At 34.5% G+C, this 26,339-nt stretch overlaps 2 protein-coding genes and 1 non-coding gene across 3 annotated transcripts; 1 reads left to right on the plus strand and 2 right to left on the minus strand.

Moving 5' to 3' along the window:
* Nucleotides 1-1,893: 1,893 nt before the first annotated feature.
* LOC111994779 (putative F-box protein At5g55150) lies at nucleotides 1,894-3,985 on the minus strand. The gene is made up of 2 exons (XM_065780943.1): nucleotides 3,852-3,985; nucleotides 1,894-3,261 (listed from the first exon to the last, which is right to left on the minus strand). The coding sequence occupies exon 2, from the start codon at nucleotides 3,225-3,227 to the stop codon at nucleotides 1,989-1,991; it is 1,239 nt and encodes a 412-aa protein (XP_065637015.1). The 5' UTR covers nucleotides 3,228-3,261; nucleotides 3,852-3,985; the 3' UTR covers nucleotides 1,894-1,988.
* Nucleotides 3,986-8,507: 4,522 nt separating this feature from the next.
* Nucleotides 8,508-9,491, minus strand: LOC112010547 (uncharacterized). Its single transcript, XR_010631919.1, has 3 exons — nucleotides 9,119-9,491; nucleotides 8,991-9,035; nucleotides 8,508-8,899 (listed from the first exon to the last, which is right to left on the minus strand). It is a non-coding gene; the product is annotated as an uncharacterized LOC112010547 (transcript).
* A 3,299-nt stretch (nucleotides 9,492-12,790) lies between these two features.
* Nucleotides 12,791-13,794, plus strand: LOC112010549 (uncharacterized). The gene has a single exon (XM_024042900.2). It carries the CDS (start codon nucleotides 12,921-12,923, stop codon nucleotides 13,725-13,727), a length of 807 nt encoding a protein of 268 aa, XP_023898668.1. The 5' UTR covers nucleotides 12,791-12,920; the 3' UTR covers nucleotides 13,728-13,794.
* The last annotated feature ends 12,545 nt before the right edge of the window (nucleotides 13,795-26,339 follow it).

The following is a 26,339-nucleotide window of genomic DNA, read 5'->3' on the forward strand; positions in this document are numbered from 1 at the left end:
TTATTATATTTATTTAATTTGTTGAAAGGAATAAGATTATCATAAGTTAAATATTAGTCCAAATTAAAAAGAGGTTTGCATCAGTCTCTAGTTAGAAGGATGAGTACTAAAACCATCGAAGGGTCTAAATAAAGGACATCCTTCCTTAAGAGTTAAGGCTTAAGAGTTAAGACTAAGTCTAAGAGTACTCTTTCAATGGTTTCTTGGGAGGCATTATCTAGACTATATATTTAATACTTTAATTTTATTAAAAAGGAAGGTTGAGAAATAGTGTGAGATGGCGCAGTCCGGCTTCTATAATGCAATCTTCTCCAAAATAAAATAAAATAAAATAAAATAAAAAGAAGCTTCTATGATGCAAAACTATTATAATATTAATTAATCATAAGTCATAAGTCATAACTTCAATTATTCGGAGTAAAATAAACCATGCTTAAAGTTTTTTTTAGTTAAGTGACCAAGCTTAAACTTAACTGCTACAGAAATATATAGCGGGTCAATATATACATATTTTTTGAGAATCTAGGTGCTCAATATTCTAGTTGGAGTGAAATTATATTTTATTAATCTTTTTTGCTTGTCCTCTAGGAACTTTGTTCAATTGAAAACTGTCCAAATAGCGTACATAGACTCCTTAATTAGTTTTCCAGTTTTTTTTTTTTTTAAGAGATTGTATGAATCTTATTGTATTTTGTATTCTACTTAAGAAACAACTTCTACATAATATGTTCCTTATTAATTGTTAAATTAATATTCCAAGTGATTTTTTTTTTTTGGAAAATTTTTAATGTTATGTATGAGAAGAGATTCTTTCGATAGCTAAGTCAAGAGATTTGATAGGATTTTGCAACTCTTTGATTAACAAATTTGTATTGAATACAAATTATAATGGATATAATTATTAATCTTTACAAAAAAAAAAAAAAAAGAAGAGCCTCTAAGCACACGCTTACACGCTTGTTCAGAGCTAATATTTTATTAACTGTCCAAATAATGTACATAGACTCTTAATTAATTTTCCAGTTATAATTTTTTTAAGAAATTGTATGAATCTTATTGTATTTTTTGCCGATGATACAAACACAAACACCTACCATTCAAAANGTACATTCTAACGAGTATATGACAAGCTTCTAGAAACTAAAGAAATAAGAAATAAAATATTTAAGAGTTGCAAGGTCTCAGATCTACAAGTGCCACTTGGCAATCCAAAATTGAGGCCTTTTTATTAGTGAAACTAGCAAACTGCAGCTGAAAAGAGGAGTATTACAGTTGCTGGGAATAGCATTTTGATCCACAAGCAATGTACATGATGGGTTCTTTGACATTTTGAGAAACATACTTCTCACACATAAAACAGAATAGGGAATTTTGCCAGTGGATCAATTATCAGTATGATTTGTTGTGGATAAAAAGATTATGGAAACCTTAGGTTTGATTATCAACATGTCGGGAATCTCATAAAGAAAATAGTTTTGTTTGGTTCGCATTGATCGGATTTGAATATAATCCATCGTTTATATATGAAAATGGTACGGCCATGCATAAAAATCTTGATTACAATAATTTTAAATACATAGATTATGAATTAGGATTTCAAATAATCCATCGTTATATATGAAAATGGTACGGCCATGCATAAAATCTTGATTACAATAATTTTAAATACATAGATTATGAATTAGGATTTCAATCAAAGAAAGGCAGCATCAAAATAATTTATCCAAAAACAAAAGAATGGATTGAGAACTAATGCCTTTGCATCAACAGACAAAAATAAGGTCAATATGCTCCATTGTTTATCATATTGATGAAAAAATAAGTGTCGCATCATATCATGAAACAAATAAAGAGGGATAACTTATAAATTATAGCAATTCAATTTCTTATAAAAAAATAATTATTATTCAATAATCTGATTAATAATCATTACACATATTCACTAGCTTCAATTATTTAAATCAGCATGTGCATTGTGTAGATGAAAGTTAAATGTACCAGAGTGGGGTAGAGAAGTAAGAAAGGGATTCGCCTTCGTAATGGTGCTTATATTCGCCATCTTCCACGCTAAATACACCCATGTCGTACCCTCCACCATTTAAGGTGAAAGGAAAAACTTCGACATAGTCATCAGTATAATAGATACAATTAGCTTTGCATCCATTGAAACTTGATGCAGACAAAGACACTGATGAATTGTCACCCACAAACAATGCTTGATCACCCAAGCTGTCAACCTTCACCCACTTGTATTTATATCTGCTTCTCACTTTTGTAGAACATTCTAATTTTAGAATTGTGAACCCAATTGTCACATAGGGATTATCATTGATTTTTTCTTCTTCATCTTCACCTTCACCTTCCCCTTCACTTTCATGAATGTTCTCATCCTCAATATCATCTTCAGAGTCTTCATCCTCAGTATCATCTTCCAGGAAAAAATGACCTCCTCGAAAGCGTGAAACAACCAAAAGATCTCCAGATGATTCAACAATATACATTTGGATAATTTCCTCGGTTGCCGGTGGACGTGGCGCAATAGATTCAATGAATGGAGTATCATCATCCGTGTGACAAACAAAAGCTTCACCATGACAGTTCACAGCATAAAATTTTCCCTTGTAAAATGCAATGTCAGAAATAGATCCAGAATGACTTGGTATATCAATCCAAGCTTTATATCCTGGTCTAGTGAAGGCCAAACTTCTACCATTACCATAGATAACCATGATTATGCAATCACAATCATATTCATGAGTTACTAAGTTCCATGGATTCCTTGACAAAACACACTTCTCAAAAAACATATCTCCGTAATCTAAATGGTCGAGTTTGGAATTGCCATCTTCATTCCAAAAAAGAGGTTGAGGAAGACTTAATAGGTGTTTAGACAAAGGATGAAAGAGATTGACCTGGAAATCAGTGCCTACACTAAGCAACCATCCAAAAGATGTTCCAATGCATTTTCTTCCAACAAGCTCAGGCAACTTGAAGTTGTAAACTTTATTATCGAATAAGTTGACAAAGACACGCGTATGACTTTTTTGTTCCTTTTCTTCTGCAAGCATAAGCCAAGGACATCGAGGAGCTAATGGTGGGTTTTCCAATGAATAAACACTTCGCCATGACTTGCATATGGCACCAAAGATGACAAAATCATTATAGAAAGATAATCTTCGCATTATTTCGGAGAGGATAAGATCCGGAAGATCAGCCCACTTAGACATCTTAACATGAATATGGTATTTATGCTGTAAGAGACTGCAAAAAAAGTATAATAATAATAAACAAACAAAATTTTAGAATTTAAAATTTTATGAGCTCATCACAACATGTAATATACTAAATAATAAATCATTCAAGTTGTACAGAGAATTTCTAGTTTCAAGCCTTCATGACCTATGCAAGTGCTTAAGAGTTAAAGGGTTGGTACCAACTTACCAAAAATTTTCTCCTAATTTTAGAATAAGAACTTACTTTTATTTAACTATAACTAATTTTCCTTTACATGGCCATGAATCCTATTTCATTTTAAAAATTATTTCTTCCATTCTTCTTGTTTTATTATTATTGGGGGGATTTTTGGTTTTCTCTAAATTACATCAAACATATCATATGTGTTCTTACTTCTTCTTCTTTTTACCTTAAACAAAAACGATATAATTTTTCATTAAAAAAAAAAAAAAGCATGGACAAGAAGACATGCAATTTGTAAGATGAATAAAACAGTTAACGTTGATAAATGATCCAAAGAGAAAAATAAAAAGAAACAGAAAAAGTACCCACAAACCAAAATCAACAAAGAGAAACAGAAAAAGTAGTTTGCTGATAAGAAAAAACAGAAAACTTACCAAAAACTTTGTTTGGTGGTCTGGAGGCAGTGAGAGAGAGAGAGGCGCTTCTATCTTCTGTTTTTGTTAGGGTTTATTTCAAAACACTATTGACTCAGTCTGGACGCTGTCTCTGGATCTCTCAAACAAAAACAGTGTCTTATATACTGCCGTTATTATAATCGTGTACTGTTCGGAGAAGGATTCCTGTTTGTGTTAGAATTAATTTTTTTCTTTTTTTAATAAAGTTTTGCATTAAAAGTAATGATTAGGTGCTCCCTTTCACGTGCGAATTCACTTCTTTTTTTTTATTTGTTTTTTTTTTTTTGGTAAAGGGGAAATTACAAAAAGACTAAGACACTATATCAGTGAGCACAGCGTTAGAAATCCTGTTATATAATACACCAGCAGCATCAGTATTAACAAGAGCATGCCCTTATTATGTTGCAAGAAGAAGAATATTGGGCTCTGAAGTCCAGGTTGAATGCTGCAACTTTTGGAGATCGTAATACTTCTTTCTTCCACATCACTACTGTGGTGCGTAGGCAAAGAAATAAAATTAAGTCTTGTTAATGGGGTTGGGGAATGTATTCAAGATGAGGAAAGAATTAAGGAGTTGATACAATCTAGTTTCATGAAATTGTATGCCTCTGAATTGAATGTGGTTTATCTTAAATCCCCTGTTACTGATTTTTCTTGCTGTGTCCTTTCTGAAGAGGATAGGTGTTGTTTGGAAAGAGGGGTGATGATGAGGAAATCAGGGAACTACAAACACAAACACCTACCATTCAAAATATAACGGTCGCTATTTCAAACCAAAAAAAAAAAAAAAAAACAAAAACATAACGTTCACTTGGGTTCAGAACATATACGTATTTATTATTTGTAAGAGACTATGAATTTGATTGTATTTTGTGTTTTGGCCGGTCATACAAACACAAACGCCAACCTTACAGAAAAGTCGTTGGGCAAATGATGTTAATAATTAATATTCTTTGTTGTGTTTCATGCATGTATTCTATAGTTGTAATCAAACCTACTATTTATCTAAAGAAAAATAAATAAAAAAATAGTTGCAACATTCTTTTTTTTGGACAAAATTTAGTTAAAAATTTGTTGTAACATAATACTACAATCTTATTCAATAAAATAGACATTATTACATATTTTAAAATTTTAATATTTGAATTGCATGTTCTTTACACTCTTAATACACATGTAAATTTACACTCTTAATACACAAGTAAAATTGTGTCAATCAGATATTATTTACTATATGATGTATAAACTTATATTTTATATATAATTTTAAACTACACAAACTTGCAATTTAAACAATTTATTGGTAACATAGTCATTGATCTTCATTTTTTTAGAAATTTTGCAAGTATAGATAATATAATAAGAAAATGTAATTCAATAGTGGACTTGTCAAATATCACTTTCAATAAAAAAGATATTGAGTAAGGTTGTAACCTTAAGCTATAACCAATTTTGTATTTAAATTGTCTTTTTTTTTGTTTTTATTATTAGAAGATAATAATATTCATTATCATTTTTAGAAGTATTTAGTAAGTAAATATTGCCTTTAGCAATTAGGTACAAAAAAAACTTTTATATTAAAATAAATATTCATATGTGAAATAACTACCCTAACTTTATGTAATCAAAATTCTTAGACGAATGAAATTAACATTATACGACATACATATTTTATTTACATGGTTTCGTACTTCTTCAAATAAAACTTTGAGTCTGTTTAGATATCGCTTATTACTGAAAACTGAAAACTAAAAATATTATAGTAAAATAATTTTTAAATATGTAAATAGTATAGTGAGATCTAATTTTGAAATTGTTATTCTAAAAAAAAATTATGAATTTCATGAATAGTATACAAGACCCACCATTGTTTCAGCTAAACGTTGAAACACATGTTTTTTAAGCATTCCAAACGCGCACTTTATCTTAATTTTTTCACGGAAGAGGTAGCACGTCTATCACGTTAGCATTATTATTATTAATAATAATAATTTTAACAAAACGAGGTGAAAAACTAAATAATAGTACTTAAACAGTTTCATCATTACATTTTGAAAAAGAAAGTTATTACTCATCGATTACGTGATGGTGGATTTTAGAAACTTTGGTTTTCTGTGAACGGAAGCAGTAGGTTTTTTAGTTTCTCTTTCTCTATTTTCTGCTACTCCTGTTCTGAGGTGAACTGACGGGGTCAATGGAGAGTGGGACCAAATGTCACAGACATCATCCATCACCATTCACGATCTGCTACGGCGCACAATATTCACCACTTAGAATAATAACACACTTCATCATGGTGCCACGTGATCATCATCACCATTTGGCCCATTATCAATTTCTCTATCCCATCATTCTTTACCGCACCGTAAAGTCAAAGACTCAAACTACAAAATTTTATGTTTTTTTTTTTAATAATAATAATAATAATAAACGATGCGCATACAAATTTATTACAGTTGTTTTAATAATAAATTTTTAAAAAAAATGATAATTGTATATAAAACAACATTTTATTTTCAGTTTATTCACAGTTTCACAACATTTTATTAGTACCAATAATAATTATTCCAATAATTGTATATAAAAAAAAAAAAAAAACTATATTAAGGGCCGATTGATAGATTTATTGGTATAAAGCGTGACATAAACTTAAACATCTCAAAACTTAATTACAAGACATCCATCCATGAATCTCGATGGATGAGTTTCTAGGAAGCTTGTAAGCATCCTCCTCAAAAAAAAAAAAAAAAAAAAGAAGGAAGCTTGTAAGCATAGAATAAAATAGCTTGACGAATGTTTGGTAGTATATTTTGAATAACAGTTTTCAGTGTTTAAACAATATTACAGGTTTTTTTACACACTTTTTCACTTATACGTATTTTAAAAAAAATACAAACAACGTTATTAGAATGATATTACCAAACAAGCCTTAAAATTGCACATTTTTATTATAGATATAATAAAATTTAAACTTACTTAATTTGAAGACTATGCAGTTTCAACTTTCAACAATAGTTATTATCAGGTTAAAATATCAATAGGGGTGGCAATTCGTGTTCGCGGGTCGGGTTCGTGTCGTGTCGAGCCATTAGTATTCAGCTATATGAATTGACCTGAACTCGACCTGTTTAGTAACTGTATCAGGAATTCTCAATCCAAAGACGACCTGTTTATTAAATAGGTCGACCTGACCCGATACGATACGTTTAACTCGTTTAATTAACAAGTCATGTAAAGGTCAATACAAATTACCGATTTAATAACCTATTTGATTAATAGGTCATACCAAACCTATATAATTTTTATCAATTCCCATATATCTAAAATTAAAATATAATTACAACTATAAATATAGTAATAAACATATAAAAACAACCATTAATTAAGCAATAATATCAAAATAACTAATAATTTTATAAGCTAAACGAGTTAGACGGGTTCGCATGCTGAACACGAACACGCCCCGTTTATTAAACGAGTTAACTGTGTCAACCCAAATATGACCTGAACCCGTTTAACCTCAACCCATAACCTGTTTATAAACGGGTTAGTTGTGTCGAGTTCGCGAGTCATGTCAAATTTTGCTACCCCTAAATACCAATTGATTTTTAGTATAAGAGGAGAGTTGAATTCCAAATCTCTTATTTGAGAACAAGAAATTTTATCAATTGAGCTAATTAAAAACTGAAACTGCATTTCTTTATAAATAAAAAAAAGTTTTATTTTGGACATGTATTAATAAATTATTGTGTTTTAGAAAATATTTTACGAATAAATGAAAAGATTACTGACTTTTTTGACAAACTTTTCATAAAAATTTCTAAAATATATGATTAAATAGACCCTATTCAAAAAATAAAAACACCGACAAATTATTTTGAAAAAAAAAAAAAAAAAAAAATCTTAACTGGATACAGACTATGGTTACTAGTTACTACCCGAGCCACCGACACTTTTTGTGCTGACTTTTTCCCGTAACGCCAATGTTCAGACAACGACACGTGTAAAACAGCAGCCCTTGCATAAAATAGATATTTGGTTTTAATGATTTTAGATTAATGAATAAACAATAAAATGGAAAGAAATTTCTAAACAAGAAGCAACATAAGAGCCGTTCGGTATAGTAATTTATCAATATTTTTTAATTTTGAATAATATTATTTAATTTTTTTACACATTTCCTCATAAACACGTATTTTAAAAAAATACAAATTCAGAATGAATCCAGCAAGGACACACTAGGCCAATTCCTTCCATCGCTAACGTGTAAACGGAGCACGGAAGTTCTGAGCATTCAAAGGTGAGAAAGAGAGAGAGAGAGTATTGGATTACTGTACTAAGCTAACCCCAGTACCATTACGAGTACAGCTTTACAGCTGGCATCCCAAACGCAAAACGAGGCGTAGTAACGGTCCGAACAACACCCAGCTATCAATCTAGCTGTAATCCAACAATTTTCGAGCGCATGCTAACATGCCTTTAAACTAGCTTCGGCTATTCTACGCCTCAAGAGTGGCGCACGTTATCAAAAAGTTACTACTATCTTTTAATATATATTCTATTCTTATCTTATCTATGATTGATTTCCATTTCCATCAATATTCGGATTCGATTTCTATGTTTTACATTGCTTGCTTTGTTTGAAATATTTTTATTCAAATCGTGAACAAAACGCCAAGCGCTTTAACAATTTGTTTGCAAAAAATTAATAAACAAGTCTGTAACATGCAATTGGATTTACATCTGGCAACCAAAAAAAGAAAAAGAAAAAAAGAAAGATATATAGGGAAAGATAAATAAAAAAGGAAAGCAGGCGCACATGTGATTCCACTGAGAGACTCGCACGTGCGGAATCGGAGAATTAACCGGAAAATGCGGCTTAGAAATCGGCGTGTTTTCGGTGTAAGCGAGATTTGGGGAGCGTAGTTTTCTTCGCAGCTCTTGCAAGTTCCGGAGGCTTCGGATCGCCAAAACATCGCTTTTTTGGAGCTCAATAAATCGCCCGACATCGTCAATCTTGTCTGAATCTACGAGGATATTAATCAAAAAATCAAAACAAACGAATGCATAAAACAAAAACAAAAAAATAAAGAAATTCCGACAGAATCTGCATTATACCTATGTGCTGAGCTGGTCGCTTAAATCCATTGAATTGAGCCAAATCTGAAGCGAAAAGAAAAAGGACGGTGAGGATTAATTAGAAAAGAGCAATGGTGGCCGTTGATGGGATGGGAGGAGAGTATTACCTGACTGTGAGGGGCTGTGGGAGCAGAGGTAGAGGATGAGGAAGCAGAGGAGCGTGAGGATGGGGATGACGTGGACGAACTTTTCGGGTTTTGGAGGCGGAGATAATGTAAACGACAAAGATTGACGGTGAAGCTTTGTCGTTTTGTGTTCCTCATCGTCGTCTTCTATGCGTTTCGAGTCAATATCGGTGATGGGAGTGTCGGCGTCCTTGCTGGATCCTCCACCATGACTGTGGAGCTTTGAGACAGGTGAGCCCAGAGACTGTCTTTGCATGCTAGAGAGAGAGAGAGAGAGAGAGAGAGAGAGAAATGACAGGTTGCTTAGTGAGGTGTAGTTTGTGTAGTGTGGGTGTGGGTGTTTTTTTGGGTGATATAATCATATAATACTATCTTTCTATTTCTTTCTGTCTCTATCTCTTTTTTATTACTTTTTACACTTTTTGTTCTTTATTTGAAATAAATAATTAACGTTTTTTACATTTTAGACTAAAATAAAGAGAGAGAGAGAGAGAGAGAGAGAGAGATTATTGATTTGGGCACCTCCTTCTGACTTCGTACCCTCTTCTCCCTCTTTATTGTGACAATTAATTGGGTTATGTTTTAAAATTTTCAACCCTCTTCTCTTTTTTATTTATAAATACTATTCCTATTATGTACTTTCTCCCCAAAAAAAAAAAAAAATCCTATTATGTAAGAAGTCTAAAACAAACAGAACTCAAGATATAAATTAAATATTTTATAACTTTATTTGAACTACAAAAAATATTCCTTTTGAAGTTGAACGAATTGAGTCAAAAATTGCAAAAAGATTCAATAACTTTAACTTAAAAAAATATAAAAAACACTATCATTTTAAGATTAGGGAGAATAAAAAACATTTTTATTTTTTCCTTTAATTTTTAAGATATATGTATTATATTTTTATTTGATAAAAAATAATTGGTATATACAACTAATAGGATTATTATTGCACTCTAATGAATATAAGGAACCTCATACTTTAAAAAAAAAATTATATAATCTAAAAGTTAATTTTATTTATAGATGTATGACAAATTTAGTGAGGATTTGGAGGTCTAAGTATATATACTTATTTTTTATAAAAATAAAAAATAAAATTGGGACCTTCCAGACACACTCACAAAAACAATATCTATTTAACACTTAAAAAAAAAAAAAAAAAAAAAAAAAACAAAACAAAACAATTGGGGGACAAGTGGCTTTGCCATTGGGTGGGGATGGTGGATTTGACAAACTTTTGGTTTTAAAAAAATTGTCAAAATAATATAATATTGGTGAAAATAATACCATGGTAACTTTATCCTATTTTATTTAGTGGAGAATCATAAATAACAAATATTGAAAAACACTCCTTTCATTTTTCTATTAAAAAACCAATTGTGGATTTTCGGTCACAAAACCAAACTTCATAACAAATTTGAACCATTAAATATTAAATGTAATTTTAAATTTAAGAACGATTCCCAAGTTTGATTTATTTGAATAGAAAATTGTGTTTTATTAATGATATAAGAAAATTCAAACTACTACATAACTAATTAATTAATAAAGAAATTCATCTCGGGCCAATTTATGATGTCCTCATCACTGACGTCCATCAAGCAAGCCATGTGGATTGGCCAAGTCTTCTTGGCTAACGATACCTCGATTGCAAAGCCTTTAGAGCCTATCACTGATAGGCACCCTTATTATTTGTATGGGAATTCGCTGTTCATAGATCCCACCCAATGTCCTTCTTCTCTTGCCGAAACTTTCTAGTTATGAGTCAGAAATAGAATTAATGGGTGATGCTTGGCTCCAATTTTGAATTCGGTATTATATGTTTGCTCTAGTTTTATTTATTTATTTATTATTTTATTTTTTAATGTTGAAACGGTTTTTCTTTATCTATGGGCAATGAGTTTTGATGTATTAGGTATATTTGTGTTTATAGAAGCTTTTATTTTTGTGCTTATCCTAATTGTTGATTCAGTTTATGCATGGCGAAAAGGAGCATTAGAAAGGTCTTAATTCTTGAATATTCAAACAATAAGAAGTATTTATGGATTGGGTTTTAGTAGAGTTTTGGGTATTTTTGAATCTACCCAATCTACTTGGATCAAGAAATCCCCAGTCCAACCCAACTCATGATAACTCTAAAGACCAACTAAATGCAACCTGCAGTATTCAGGTTAGGTTGTAGAATTGGGTCATCCCTAATAAATAAATAAATAAAAGAGTTTTCATTCAACTATTTTAAGGCTATTATTTAATAAATTTTACTATTTATATAATAGGCATGAGAAAGAGATGAGAAAAAAAAAAATTAAGGTTAGTACTTCGGGTGTCACAGATGATGTGTGTAGAGTAGGAAAAAAAAGTATTTTTAAATTATTAATAGTAATAGTATATGTAAGTTGAGTTAGATTACTTACGTTGAAAATTTTGCCAATGGAACTTGATCCAGCCCAAGCTAAAAAAAAAAAAAAAAACCCAATTCAACTATCGACCAACAAAAAACAAACCAAAAATATTGGGTTGAGTTGAGTTGAGTTTGTCATGTTAATGAGTTGGATTAACATTTTTTTAAAAAAAAAATTTTTTGGAGAAGAGTTGGATGCACAATCTTTAGATTATTTACACGTGAGGATTGGGAAAATTGATAGGGGTGTAACTCAGCCTACTTAGGGCAAGCTAGTTCAAATAAACTCAAACCCAATTCTAACGTAAGATTTGGAATAATAATAATGAATGAAAGTTCAGCCCGTTTTCAAAAAAAAAAAAAAAATTCTAACTTAAGATGGGATTTTTTTCCCCAAAAAAAAAAACTTAAGATGAGATTTTTCTAACTTGCCTTGGGCTCGGGTTGGGCTTGTATAGAAAAAGTCAAGCCAAGATAAATTTGGACTGAAGTTGGATTGAAATCCCTACAACCTGAACCCAACGTAGCCTATCCATGTGCCCAGCAACGTTAAAATTCAAAAATAGATTTTATGTTATGTCTGATTATATCTTAGATGTCATTTGTATGTATATATGGGATGCAAACAATCCTACAACCCAATGTCCTAATCTCTTATTATCTCATAGCGGTACTACAGATTTTTAAAGATGATTAACGGATACTACAAAAAAAAAATTCACAATTTGTGTTTGTTTGGCAAAAATTATTTTTGCTAACTTATTTTACTATTCAGCCTATTTTTGCTACTATTCATGAGTCTCACTTCACTTTTTGATACTATTCATGAGTCTCATTGTACTATTTCAGCTAACTTTTACCTTTATCTATAGTACTTTCAGTAAAAAAAAATTTAGTTTCAGTAAAAGAAGTGAAAACTTAAGTTAGTATTAATATGATTCTAATAGATTGCAACTTGGCCAAAACTTAACCAAATAATTATCAAATTAAGTTGTGAGTTTTAATTAGCTCAATTGATTATTATCTTCGAATAAAACATTGGTTCAAACCCTGCCAACTTCATTATAAATTGATTGGTATTTTAATCTAATGATAAAACCGAAGTTATAAGTTGAAATTTTATATATGTATTAAAAGAATTTATCAAATTAAGTCTACCCTTTACGAACTAGCCAGAGCCCAGTCCAAGCCCAAAAAATTAGACAAGCTTGGCTGGGTTTAAAAATTGGGTCAATCACATTTCAATTTGGTCTGAGATGGACCATCCATTGTTGGCTGTTGACAGGGGCAGTCATCTTTCTTATCTTCTCGTCCATCCATAGACATAGACATAGACATGGTAGCTTGTTTTAACTTTTAAGTATCTATCTAATCCATGCCATGACCCTCTTTCTTCCACACACTTTTCACCCAAGTCACCTCACACATTCTTCTTCACCCTTTCAAGTAAAATGTTCTTTCAAATTCAGAATCAAAGCACCCACCATTACCACAACAATCCCAGCTAGAGACCGCGTCATGGACTTCGGAAAATACAAGGGCAAAATGTTAGGAACCCTCCCTTCAAGCTACCTCAAATGGGTATCCAAGAATCTCCGAGCCCGTGACTTTGAGGAGTGGGCAAAGCTAGCAGACCAAGTCCTCCAAGACCCAGTTTACAATGATCGGATTGAGTGGGAGTTTGCTGAGAACCTATTGAATGGCAGTAGTTTTAATGTTTCTTTATCAAGAAATTATGAGAGTTCGGTTTCGGAGTTGTTGGAAATAAGTGAAAGGTTTGGTTGGGATAACAAAGATAAGCTTGGCTGGAGCAAAGTCAGCTTTGAGCTTTTGGGTACCTCTAAAGGGGGTAGAATTCCAAGACTTAGCAAAAATAGTGGAAAAGAGAGAGGTTTGGACGTGCATACCAAGGGAGAAAAAAAGGTTGAGGCTTTATCAAAAGGTGAAGAGAAGAGGAAGGAGAGAAGAGAGAGGCTTAGGATGAAGAAGAGAGAAGTGGGAACTAAAGAGGAGAGCAAGGATGGATTTGGAAATAAGGTTTATGGGAATGCAGGTTGTAGGGATGATGTGATTAGATTTCAAAGAGATACAAAGAACGGTCAAGAACAGAAGATGGAGTCTTATAATCCATTTCCTGGACGTGAAGCTCTGTTGAGGAAGGTGCTCAACCAGAAAAGACCCTCGTAATTCTTCTTCTTCTTTCCTGTAAATTTTTTGAAGTAATTGTGGTCTATAAAATGATTTATTGATTTTAGCATAACATTTTCTTTAAATGCGCAATCATATAATTTAGCGAATTTTATGTTTTTGCTGATCATGATTGTTTATGTTTAAACAAGTTTCTTTTTTTTGGCTGCTAAACTATGTTTAAAGTTTAAACAAATTGATTCTCTAATACTTGAGTAAACGAATTAGGTATTACTATTTACCAGCTTTATTGTTTTGGTTCACTATATTTGGAAGTTATGGGTATGCAACTAACCTGTAGGTCCGCCAAAATTGACTTGATCTAACCCAACCTGTCGAGTTAGGTTAGTTTTTAGGAGTTGGTAGGTTGGATTGAATTGTTAATTTTTTTATTTTTTATTTTTAACAATTGAGTTAGCATATATGATATCCTACTAACTTTGAAATACTAATAAAATAGTTTGTGTTGATTTAGTGTTATACTCATGTTTACTAGGTTATAAATTTGCTCTTACTTATATTGTTGTTATTCTAAGGGGAAAATAGCAAAATACCACTTATTTTCCAAATATTTAGCAAATTAGCATTGTTTCCAAACTATTTGGCAAAATACCATTTTTTTTTGGAACTCGATATTACCAATATTGAGTTCCGTGCGTGTTTTGCCGTGATGGCAGGCATTGATGTGATTTTTCTAAATAAAAAATGTCACATGGAACTTGATTTTAAAAAAATCAAGTTTATTTATTTATTTTTTATTTTTATTTTAAGTGTAACTCGCTAATACTAGAATTGAGTTCTTTACAATTATTTAAAAAAAAAAAAAAAAGAAGTGGAACTTGATATCTGTAATATTGAGTTGCACTGCAACTAAACCCAGAAGAAAAAGACTATAAGAGAAGAGGACTTGTTGATGCAGCTCCTATGAGACAAGATTACAAGTCAGAAAGTAGGAAAAAAAATGATACAATAAAAGTAGGGCCAAAAAATTGAAACTGATTTATTGGGGATATCAAGGAAAACTTGCACAATACATTAACAGCAAAAGAGACAGTAGGTATGATACAAGAATCAACTTGTGTTGAAATTGCAGAGATATGCAATTAAGGCTTAGAAAAGAAAAATTCTTGTGCCACACCAAAAGGCACAACATTGGCCACAACTCGCCTATTGGCGAGTTGTGGTTGGTGGAGCGGTGATGGTGGGTCCCCGTTCATGTTGGCTACAACTCGCCAATGTGATAGAGTTGTCTTTCATTAATAGTATACCTTCAGAGGTTATTTATATTCTACGGGCATGGTACAACATTTTCATCCAAATCTTATAAAAAGTAAGCCCTAATACCAACAATCGAGGTAATACGACATGACCTCTCCCAGTTAGGCCCCAACTTTCCCCAAGATGGGTTCTTTGCAGTACCCACAACTTTCTTCAATACCAAGTCTCCAGGTGCTAACGGCCTTGCCCTTACATTGGTATCATACCCCTGTTTGAGTTTCTGTTGATAATATGCTAGTTGGACCATAGTAGCTTCTCTTCATTCAATAACCAAATCCAGACTTTTCTCTAATAGCCTATCATCGTTATCCAGAGTGAATAAGTTCATCCTCAGTGTCGAAAATCCAATCTCTAGAGGGATCACAGCCTTGGACCTGTAGGTCATTGAAAATGGTGTTTCTCCAGTTGACCGACGAGGAGTAGTCCAATACATTTAGAGAACATGTGGTAGTTCTTCCACCCATTTACCGTTTGCTTCGTCCAACCTCTTCTTAAGCCCATTCACTATAACTTTATTAACTACCTCAACCTATCCATTCCCTTGTGGATAAGCTCGAGTTGAATATTTGTTTCTTATGCCCAATTCGCAGCAGTATCTCCTGAAGGCTTTATTGTCAAATTGGTGCCCATTATCTGAGATGAGGGTGTGAGGAATTCCAAACCGAGTGACAATATTCTTCCATACAAACTTTTTTGCATCCAGATCTCTAATATTAGAAAATAGGTTGTTATTGGTTGACAATGTGATAGTCCAATAGAAAATTGGTTGTCTCCATTTTCATTTTAAATTGAAAAACTTCATTTCATGTCTAAAATTTTGTTTATAGTCAGGATCAATTTCAAATGGAGAGAATCCTAATACATATTCTAAATATTAGTCTTTTTTTTTTCCTTTTACCTTTTTTCATATTGAAGATTATGGTCATTTTATACCATCTTAATTATGTCATTCAATGTTTTATTGAAGACAAATTTAACACTTTTATCATTATGTTGTCAGGTATGCTTTCTAGTCAAATAAAACCTTTTGTGAAAAATAATACTTTTAATAACTTTAGTTAAAGTGATAGCACATTTTAAATATTCAGGAAAATATATTCTAAAAGTTCTACGACTCGGATGAAAGTAAAACAAATTAGGCGAAATCTAGAAGTTGTATTAAAGGGACAAAGTTTAGCTACAAAATTGGTTGTAACCTTAAGCTACAAACTTATTCAATAAAATAAATATTACTGCATATTTTGAAAATCTAACCGTTGAATTGCATGTTCTTTACACTCTTAATACACATGTCAAATTTTGTGTCAATCAGATATTATATATTATATAATCTATAAACTTATATTTTATACATAATTTTAAATTACAAAAACTTGCAATTTAAAAATTTATTGATGACATAATTATTGGTCTTTAATTTTCTTAAAATTTTGCAAACATGGAGGCTATAAGAAGAAAATATTATCCAATGAATATAATTCAATGGTGGATTTGTCAAAATTCACCTACAATAAAAAGATATTGAGTGAGTTTGTAGCCTAAGGCTACAACCGATTTTGTGGCTAAACTTTGTCCTTACTATATATAAGGTTTGACAAGTTTGACTATAACAAAGTGAGATATTACGAAAATATGAAAAATTTCACAGCTTGAAACTTTTTTTCCCCTCCGAAGAATTGGAAAGATTGACAGTGGTAAAATAATGTTGTATTTCCATGAGTCAAGTATGATTAGAAAGAAAAAGACACATTCTAAGATCAGGTATTTATTATGATTTTATTTATATAAAGAACTATATATTTTCACATTTAAAGAAAATATAATGCATCAAGATTACAATGAATGGTTTAAACACAAACAATAATTTAAATTGAATTTTTTTAAATATATATATATATATATGTAAATAATTATGTGTAAAATTGTGAGGTTTCAAAAAGTATGTGATGATGTCGAAAATCATTAGTAAGTCACACAGTCCTCACGTGCTTGAGACAACACTTGCGCAACATAGAAAAAGAAGACCTTAAGAAAGTACCAATGTGGTACCGGTCAAATACTCTCCGAAGGTTAAGTTAGAGAACTTTCACAGCTCTAGAGTGCTAGAGTTGGAAGAAATTATACGTACCTTGGTTTGTGAGGGTTCTAAGGTTTTTATAGTAGGTAGGGTTGACATTTGTTCCTTGACATAGAGGGCTTTTCCTTGTAGGGAAGATCTTCATTAATGCGCGTATCTTGCGGGATGCTTTCCTTGTAGAAATCCCATCGATTAGGGTTAATCGTGGGGCACAAGATGTTTCCTTATATATTTATTCGTGGAGTCCAAGCAAAAAGCCATGCTGGATCTGTCAAGAACTCCTTCACCCTCGTCAGCTTCCTTCCATCAACTTTCTATCGGTCTGGTCGTCCAACTGAAAGTTGTCGGCTTGGGGCGAAGTCGTTGTCTTTTGCTCAAAAAAGTTGAGGGGTTCTTTGAGCCTGACGGTTTCGCCTTATGTGAACAAGACTAATATCTTTCTCAAAATTACCCTCATCAGTATGTATAATATTATAAGGTTAACCAAAAGTTAAATGGTTTTGGTTTTATATACACTAGTTGGAGGCCTATGCAATGCATGGAAATATTACAAATTTTTATGTCGATGTATTTTTTTATATATATTTTTTCATTAAAAAGCTTGGTGATTCTTCCAACTACACAATAGAGTTATTAACATAAAGAGTTTGCTTCGTGCAACCTTGTTTTGTCATATAAACTATTTTGAGTGCTTGTATGAAAATATATGTGATCATTCTTGTTGGAGAATGGAGTGGACAATAAATTTATTTATAAAGGAATTCTTGTCATGGTATGTTGAATAACTTATACATTACAAGATGAGCTTTGTGTCAATAGAAAAAAGCTTTCATGTGCTCAAGTGAATAATTTAAAAGCTTAAAAGACCCATAGTTATAGAAACCTCCTAATTAATTTCGATTTGACTTAAAAATTGTTTTTCAAATTCAAATTATATCATATCAAAACACTAAAATTATGCAATTCTTATTCAATGCCTAATGAAATGGTTATCTTAGACAATATTAAATATACAACCATATAAAGTAACACTAAAGCAAATGCATAACAAAACCACAAAATTAAAAATTAGAACCTATGTTACACCTATTCATTAAAATGAATTGGAACAACAAATGAGTATTCCCCACACTAAAACAACAACGACAACAGTATTATTATATTAGAATTAGGCAAAAATTTATAAACACATCCAAATTCAGTGATGTTTATCATTGAGCTTTGTGAAAAATCACTAATTTTTACAATTTCAAAAGCAAACAAAAGTAACCCATACACTTAGGAATAACAAACGAAAATAACAAAAACTAAGCAAAAACTGATCTTAACACTTAGGAATCTAATCAAAACCCATGAAGATATGGGTTGAACCCTAACACTTAGGAATCTAATCAAAACCCATAAAGATACCAAAATACAGAGAAAAAAAAAAAAACCCACAAATATTTCATGAGGCTCCAGAAAAAACCCATAAACCCATAAACAAACCCATCAACAATTCGAAATCCAAATTGGGGAAAAGGGAAAATCATGAAAAACAAACCTTTGCAGCGCAACACCATGCTCACGGTGGCTCCGGTATGTTTACAAGCTCTAGCAACGAATCCGGTGACTTGTGAGGCAGTATGCTTCGGTGTGCGGTGTGGTGGAGATTTGGGCAAAAGGAAGTAGAGGATGGAAGAGGGAGGAAGCAGAGGAAACCAGAAATTTTTGCCTGAGGTGAATGGCGATTAGGCTGTGGCGGTGGTGGAGGTTCGGCATGAAGGAAGCAGAGGAAGAGGAAGCAGAGCTTAGAGCTTAAGGGTTTCTCTGTTTTCTTCTGTTTTGTCTGAGGTGAATGGCGTGAGTTTTGGCTGTTTGGAGAAGGGGTTTAATAAAAAATCCACGTGGCCTAATGTTATTGGCTGACGTAAAACACTGGTTTTACGCCAGCTTCTGACCTAATGTTTTCTCTTTTCAAAAAGTTGGTTGATACTTCAGTTTCAAAACGTGATATATGGTGTTTGAAAGAACGCAATTTCTAGTAAAATTACAGTACCAAACACGCACATATTTGCGTTTTTATCAAAAATGCGCGTTAAGAGTTTTAGAACCGCCTATCCAAACGGGCTCTATATAAGATAAATGTTAGTAAATGTGACGAGTTGTGAGTGTTAAAGATGTGAATTTACTAAATACTAATTTTTCTTTACCATTTAAAACTCATCGTATGATGAGTTATGGTAAAAGTTATGAATTTTTTTGTGACACTAACATTTCTTGTTATATAAACACAACACACTTGAAATGTTAATAGATTAATGATTGTTTTCTTTCAAACTTCAATGCAATGCACAGCACGCTTAAAATGTCAATAAATTAATGATTGTTTTCTTTCTAACTTCAATGCAATAAAACATGTTGTTTAGTGGTTGGTTGAGAATTTATCTATTCCAGTCATTTTTAGTAGCATAAAATAAACAGAACTCAAGATATAAATTAAATATTTTATAACCTTATTTGAACTACCAAAAATATACCTGCTGTAGTTGAGCGAATTAAGTCAAAAATTGACAAAAAGATTCAATAACTTTAACTTAAAAAAAAATTATATATATATATATATATATATAGTAAAATTCTAATCCCTCTTATTTAATTTTTTTCCTTTAATTTTTAAGATATATGTATTATATTTTTATTTGAGAAAAATTAATTAATTTAAATGATTGGTATATACATTGTGGGGCCTGTGGGCTTGTCAGCCTCAGCCCATCGCGTAGTAGGCCCAAGGCCGGCGCCGAGGAAGACTGACCATCCAAGGCTAAGTTGGGGAAAGCCTTTTTTTTGACCCACGCCGAGGACCTCTTCGTCCTCGGCATACTAAGGATAATTTTTGGGAAGGGACAAGCCCAGAGCAAGCTGTCACCTTCACACTTAATGCATTCACCTAACTCCTCTGGCCGCATTAATGGGGATTAGGGATGACAATTTTTACCCGACCCGCGGGTACCCGGCCCGGCCCGACCCTAATGGGCCGGGTTTTACCCGGTCCGATTAGGAATAGGGTCGGGTATGGGTTAAAAAAAAAACCCGAAGCGGGTCCGGGTTTTATTAAAAAAACCCGAAACCCGACCCGAAACCCGGCCCGAGACCCGACCCGGTAAAAACCCGACCAATGTAAAATTACCAAACTACCCTACTATATATATATACCTAAAATTTCTAACCCTAATTCCCATTTCACTCAGCAGCCTCACTCACTCACTCAGCACTCAGCAGCCTTACTCACTCAACAGCCCACACTCCCTCCCTCTCAATCCGACGCAGCCCAGCCCTCACTCCACCGTGAACACCACCAAAAACCCAGTCGGCCTCACAACACCACCAAATCACAACACCACCGCCTGACAACACCATCGCCTCACCTCGAGCTGTCGCCGTTTTTCTTCGCCAAATCGGAGCTGTAGTCGCTTTTCCTCACCAAATCGGAGCATCAGTTTTTGCTTCAGGCTTGACCAAATCGGAGAGCATCAGATTCAGCTTCAACCTTCAGCCAAATCGAAGAGGATCAGCTTCAGCCAAATCGGAGAGTATCAGATTTTCTTCAGGTATTTTCTTCAGTTTGATGGTGTTGGGTTTCTCGGATTTCAGAGACAAATAGAATGAGAGATGGTGTTGGTTTTTTATTTTTGATTTTTTGGGTGTAAATGTGTAATCATTCTCGGACCATTTTGATTTTATGAATATTGGGCTTGCTTTGTAACAAAGTTGATTTTGATTAATGGGGTTGCAACTAGAAATATCAATTGAAGGGCTATCAAGCATTTTGAATCTATGTTATATTTGCACTTTCATGTGTAATTTATCTGTGGACAATGTATATGTGAAACGACATCAATTTTTTCTTTTGTCTTTCGTTTCTTTTTCTGGATTTCCTGTATGAGCAGCAGTCATAATGTAAATTTGTGATATTAATTAATAAAACTGAATAACTGATACGAAAGTGCAATTGTTAATTAGGCCACTAATGGCTACAATTATTTAGTGTATTAATTATAAAAATTAAAACGAAACTATTAAGCTATTAATATATTAAAGGAATATATATCATATAATTATAATTATGATATTAGTTATGATTTATTGATTTATATTTAACAGGTGATTTATTGATTTATGATTAGTATCCTTAACCTATGATTTGGACTAATTTGATATTTGGGCCACGTTAATTATTTAGGCAAAATCTGGGCTTAAATCTAGGCTTGAATCTGGGCAAAATTTAAGCTTAAATCTGGGCTTAAATTAAAATTTGGGCTCAAAATTTTTTTTTTTTTTTTTTTTTTTTTTTTTTTTTTTTTTTTTTTTTTTTTTTTTCTTTCTTCTCTTTACTGAGTTATTTGTTTTTATTGGCAGGCTATCCAGGCTTTTTTCAGGTTAGACGAAGAGGTCGATGGCCAGAGCAATGCTTTAGTGCAAGAGCGTGACAAGTTCTTGGAAGCTGCTAATACCCTCAAGAGATCTGAGGCCAACCTAAAAAAGGCGACCGAGGATCTGGAGGAGATGACAAAGGCCAGGGACACTGCTGCCTCTGACCTAGCCGTGGCTAGGAAGCAAGCTGAGGATCAAACTAATCGCTTGTAAGACGTTGAGGGTCAACTACAGACTGCCAAAAGGTACATTGCCTATATGAAGGAAAAGTTGACCGTGGCAATCCATGAGAAAGGTATTGCTGAGTATGCCAGGGATGAGGTTGTGAGAGCCAAAGACGAGGCGGTATTTGCAAAAATAGACGCTGAGCGCTCTGTAGAACAGGCAGAGGAGGAGGCTTTCGTAGATGGGGTGGCTAAGACTGAAGCCACCCTTCGGGCTCAAGTTCCTGCAGTGTGCAGGCATTACTGTTCTCAGACTTGGCATGAAGCCCTCAACCAAGCAGGGGTTGATGCCTCATCTGACCTTCGGAGGGAGGATAGGGTATATTACCCTATTGCAATTCACGAGACTACCTCTGCTGCTCCCGAGGAGGGTCCTCATTACCAGTGGTTGAGAGTCACGATAAGACCGCCGAGGATATATCTTTAACTGACCAACCATCCGAGGAGGTTGAACCCCAGAGGACGTTGGGGGGAGTTAGAACCGAGGGTCAGGAAATACCACAAGACGTGGCGAGGCCTCCTGCGGACCCTTCGATACGAAGCCCTTAGGCCTTGGCTAGAGCCTTTTGACTTGCTTATCGAATTAATTTGTCTACTAAGTTGGTGAGACTGGTATACGACATAGGACAAGTCTGTTTATTTTCTCTTTATTTTCTCTTTTATTTCATTTTATTTCTTGCCTCGGTGGCGTTGTAAGGAAATTATATACTTTCTGTTTGAACTGAATGCTTAATACTTTGCTTCCAACTACAGATATTTTCTTTTATTTGCTTTACTATAATATTCTGCTCGATATTGGTATTCTATTCTGGAGTTAGTCTCATGAAATCATCTGTTATCCTTCAAATATAAATCTAAAGACCGTATTATATCTCGATTCTAGGTAAAGCTTTGGTTTTTCTCCAGATGGTTATTTTCTCCATGGGTTCGAGTCCGAGGACCATGCAATACCTTGGTTCTGTCTAGTACCCAGGTATAATGGTGTGAATAGTTTTACCATAGGCTTGGGCCCGAGGACCATGCAATACCTTGGCTCTGTCTACCACTTCTATTTTTCTGTAAGTATCTAGCTTCCCCATAGGTTTGAGTCCGAGGACCATGCAATACCTTGGTTCTGTCTAGTACCCAGGTATAATGGTGTGAATAGTTTTACCATAGGCTTGGGTCCGAGGACCATGCAATACCTTGGCTCTGTCTACCACTTCTATTTTTCTGTAAGTACTTAGTTTTGTTAGGTCACAATTTGAATGACCCCTTGTGATTAACCCTAATTAATTAATTAATTAGCCAAAGTTATTAATTAATCAATTTAACATGCAAATACGTGGAAGCACAAACAAATCACCAAATACTAATTATGCAGCGGAAAAAATAAATGACACGGTGATTTGTTTACGAATGGGGAAAACCCTAACTGCAAAAACCCCACCGGGTGATTTTCAGGTCACCACTCCCGAAACTCCACTATTATCAAATCAAGCGGTTACAAGAAAGGAATCCCAAGTACCTTACCAACCTACAGTTGAACCCTTACCCCAATACCCAATTGGACTTGATCTGTAGTGACAGTCTCCACCTTTGATGCACGGCTCCCAAGTACGTGACTAACCAATGCGCGGATCCAAGTACGCGACTTCAGAACACCAACTTGAGGAAGAATGGTTGGCTGCAAAGTTCTTCAGTTCATCCACGTGATGAATAGTAGGAAGATGCTTGGTCACAAAACCCTATGGTGCAAATACACAGCAACTTCTTGATGGAAGATGAACTAGGTCAAGAACCTTGTCTGTTGAGCACAATTTGCATAAACAGAGATTGCTCAATGATAATACAACTTGTGTCTACCAAAACGGCTCTTAAAATAATCCTTTTATATGTTTAGGGTTAGAAGAAAAGAAAGCCCAAAAACATATTCACGGATCCCAAGAAAATCAGATTGGAATTCTGACTTTTTAATTCTCGACAGATAACAGGTGTCGAGATAGCTATCGAGAGGTGTCGAGCTTTAAAAATTCTGCACTTCAACTTGCTTTCTCTTGGACAGACTTGATGACTTCAACACTTGAGTTTGAAACATTGTTTCTTGAAGTATTAAAAACACCTAGAACTACCCAATTACAAGCAGAGTGCGTTTTGTCAAAGGATTAGCCAATTTACATAACTAAGTGACATATGTTCTTAAACACATTAAAACATATATGTCCTAACAAGTTTCCCCATAGGTTTGAGTTCGAGGACCATGCAATACCTTGGTTCTGTCTAGTACCCAGGTATAATGGTGTGAATAGTTTTACCATAGGCTTGGGTCCGAGGACCATGCAATACCTTGGCTCTGTCTACCACTTCTATTTTTCTGTAAGTATCTAGTTTCCCCATAGGTTTGAGTCCGAGGACCATGCAATACCTTGATTCTGTCTAGTACCCAGGTATAATGGTGTGAATAGTTTTACCATAGGCTTGGGTCCGAGGACTATGCAATACCTTGGCTCTGTCTACCACTTCTATTTTTCTGTAAGTATCTAGTTTCCCCATAGGTTTGAGTCCGAGGACCATGCAATACCTTGATTCTGTCTAGTACCTAGGTATAATGGTGTGAATAGTTTTACCATAGGCTTGGGTCCGAGGATCATGCAATACCTTGGCTCTGTCTACCACTTCTATTTTTCTGTAAGTATCTAGTTTCCCCATAGGTTTGAGTCCGAGGACCATGCAATACCTTGGTTCTGTCTAGTACCCAGGTATAATGGTGTGAATAGTTTTACCATAGGCTTGGGTCCGAGGACCATGCAATACCTTGGCTCTGTCTACCACTTCTATTTTTCTGTAAATAGGGTTTGTCCTCGGATCGCTTTACTGGAGATGATTCCTCCTTGGGTTAGATTATGATCTTTACACGTGGCGTTGATCTCGCCTCCAGCTCCAGCCCCTATCTTTTTCATTTATGAAGCGCCCTTTATCCGTTCGTGTTCCGCGCTTGACGCTTCGGTGCGCGAAACGCGCCTTCATTAATGTCCTCGTGAATTAACACGAGTCGAACGGTCTACGGCCTCCTTGAAAATTGGTAGCTTCATTATTAGCCCAGCTGATAATTCTCTTTTCGAATTCTGCATGAATTAATTCTCACCAACCCTCATCCCCTATATAAGGTGGGGGGATGGTTTCTCTACAATCCATGAACCTCCCAACACAAACAGAAAAAACACATCCTTTCAGCTCCCCAAGCCTTTTTAACAACCCCGCCGAAATTGTGACTGGAGTTGGCAAATATGAGGCGGCTTTGGGCGGGTGTGAGGACATCCGTACCAAGAGCCGTTATGGCCGCAGCCCCCACTGGGCTTCCGGTGCGGCAGAATCTAGGCATAACCCCGATGGCGCCATACAAGGTGGCCCGGAGGGATGTTGTTGAAGTACCTAACGTCTCTCCTCAGAGCGCACCCCGACGAAGAAGGCGTGCGAATTCATATCATGGGCGGTGCTCGAGTGTTGCTGTCTCTAACGGCCAACAATCGTGAGGATTGGAGAGAATCAAGGGAACATCATGGGGGAAGGTGTCCCGGAGCCCCTGCATCTGCTCCTCTCTTTGTTCTAGCTCCGCCGCTCCGAGAAAAGAGTTATTGGTGGCCTTGACTCCCCCTTCCCTGCTTTTAGTGTCAAGCTCTCCCATTCTCTTTATGCCAATAAAAGCACGGCTTGACACTTCCCTCTAGCTAGTTTTTTAGGGAGTGTCCACCTGGGCCTCTGATTGTAGAACTAGCTGGTAGGATTAGCTTGTAAATTTGTTTGTGAAACACGCCTGCCTGAGCCTCTGATTGTAATTTGTACTGTTTCTATTTATGAAATAATATCAAGATCTCTTTTTTTGCTGTTAAATCTTCTATTTTTTTTTTCACCAACCTACTGTAAAACGATCACTTAGAACAATCGCCTGCTGCGCCAACCAGCCCTCTAATCCTCCCCACAGACGGCGCCAATTGTAGGGACTCAACTTGGATTTGACCCTAAGTATGAATGAGTTTTCAGCCCAACAAGCCCAAACAATAAATTTGTAAAGAGTGGGTTAAAGGTTTAGGCGCTGACCGTCGTTCACCAAGCATGAACCCTCTTTTATTAAAAAATACTTAGAGTTTATTTACAACTGGGGGGATGCTCCTCGGCCCGTGACCGAGAAGCCCCTTTTCTTCCTTCCCCTCTCTTTTTTACTTTACTTGCTTTTCTTATATAGTCTTCATCTTCCTATCTCCTTCTTCCATCTGTTGATCATTCATTCGCCTCTTTTCTGGCCGTCCGTCCCATCAGAGGCCTTATCAGTACTCAAGTGGTTCACTCTGATCAACGTTGCCCTGCTAAGGGGTTATATCCCCATTAGGGATGGCAACGGGTCGGGTTCGGGCCGGGTTTTTTCATACCCGGACCCGACCCGCGGGGCAAGACCCGTAACCCGGACCCGGCCCGTTTAGGGTACCGGATTTTTTCCCGGGGCCCGGACCCGTCCCAGCCGGGCCCCGCGGGCCCCGTTTAGGAATTGGGCCCAAACGGGCCCAACCGAAAAAAAAAAAAAAAAAAAAAAAAAAAAAAAAAAAAAAAAAAAAAAAAAAAAAAAAAAAAAAAAAAAAAAAAAAA

The sequence above is a fragment of the Quercus suber genome, unplaced genomic scaffold (assembly GCF_002906115.3).
Source record: "Quercus suber isolate HL8 unplaced genomic scaffold, Cork oak 2.0 scaffold_252, whole genome shotgun sequence".
In the NCBI taxonomy this organism is placed as follows: domain Eukaryota; kingdom Viridiplantae; phylum Streptophyta; class Magnoliopsida; order Fagales; family Fagaceae; genus Quercus; species Quercus suber.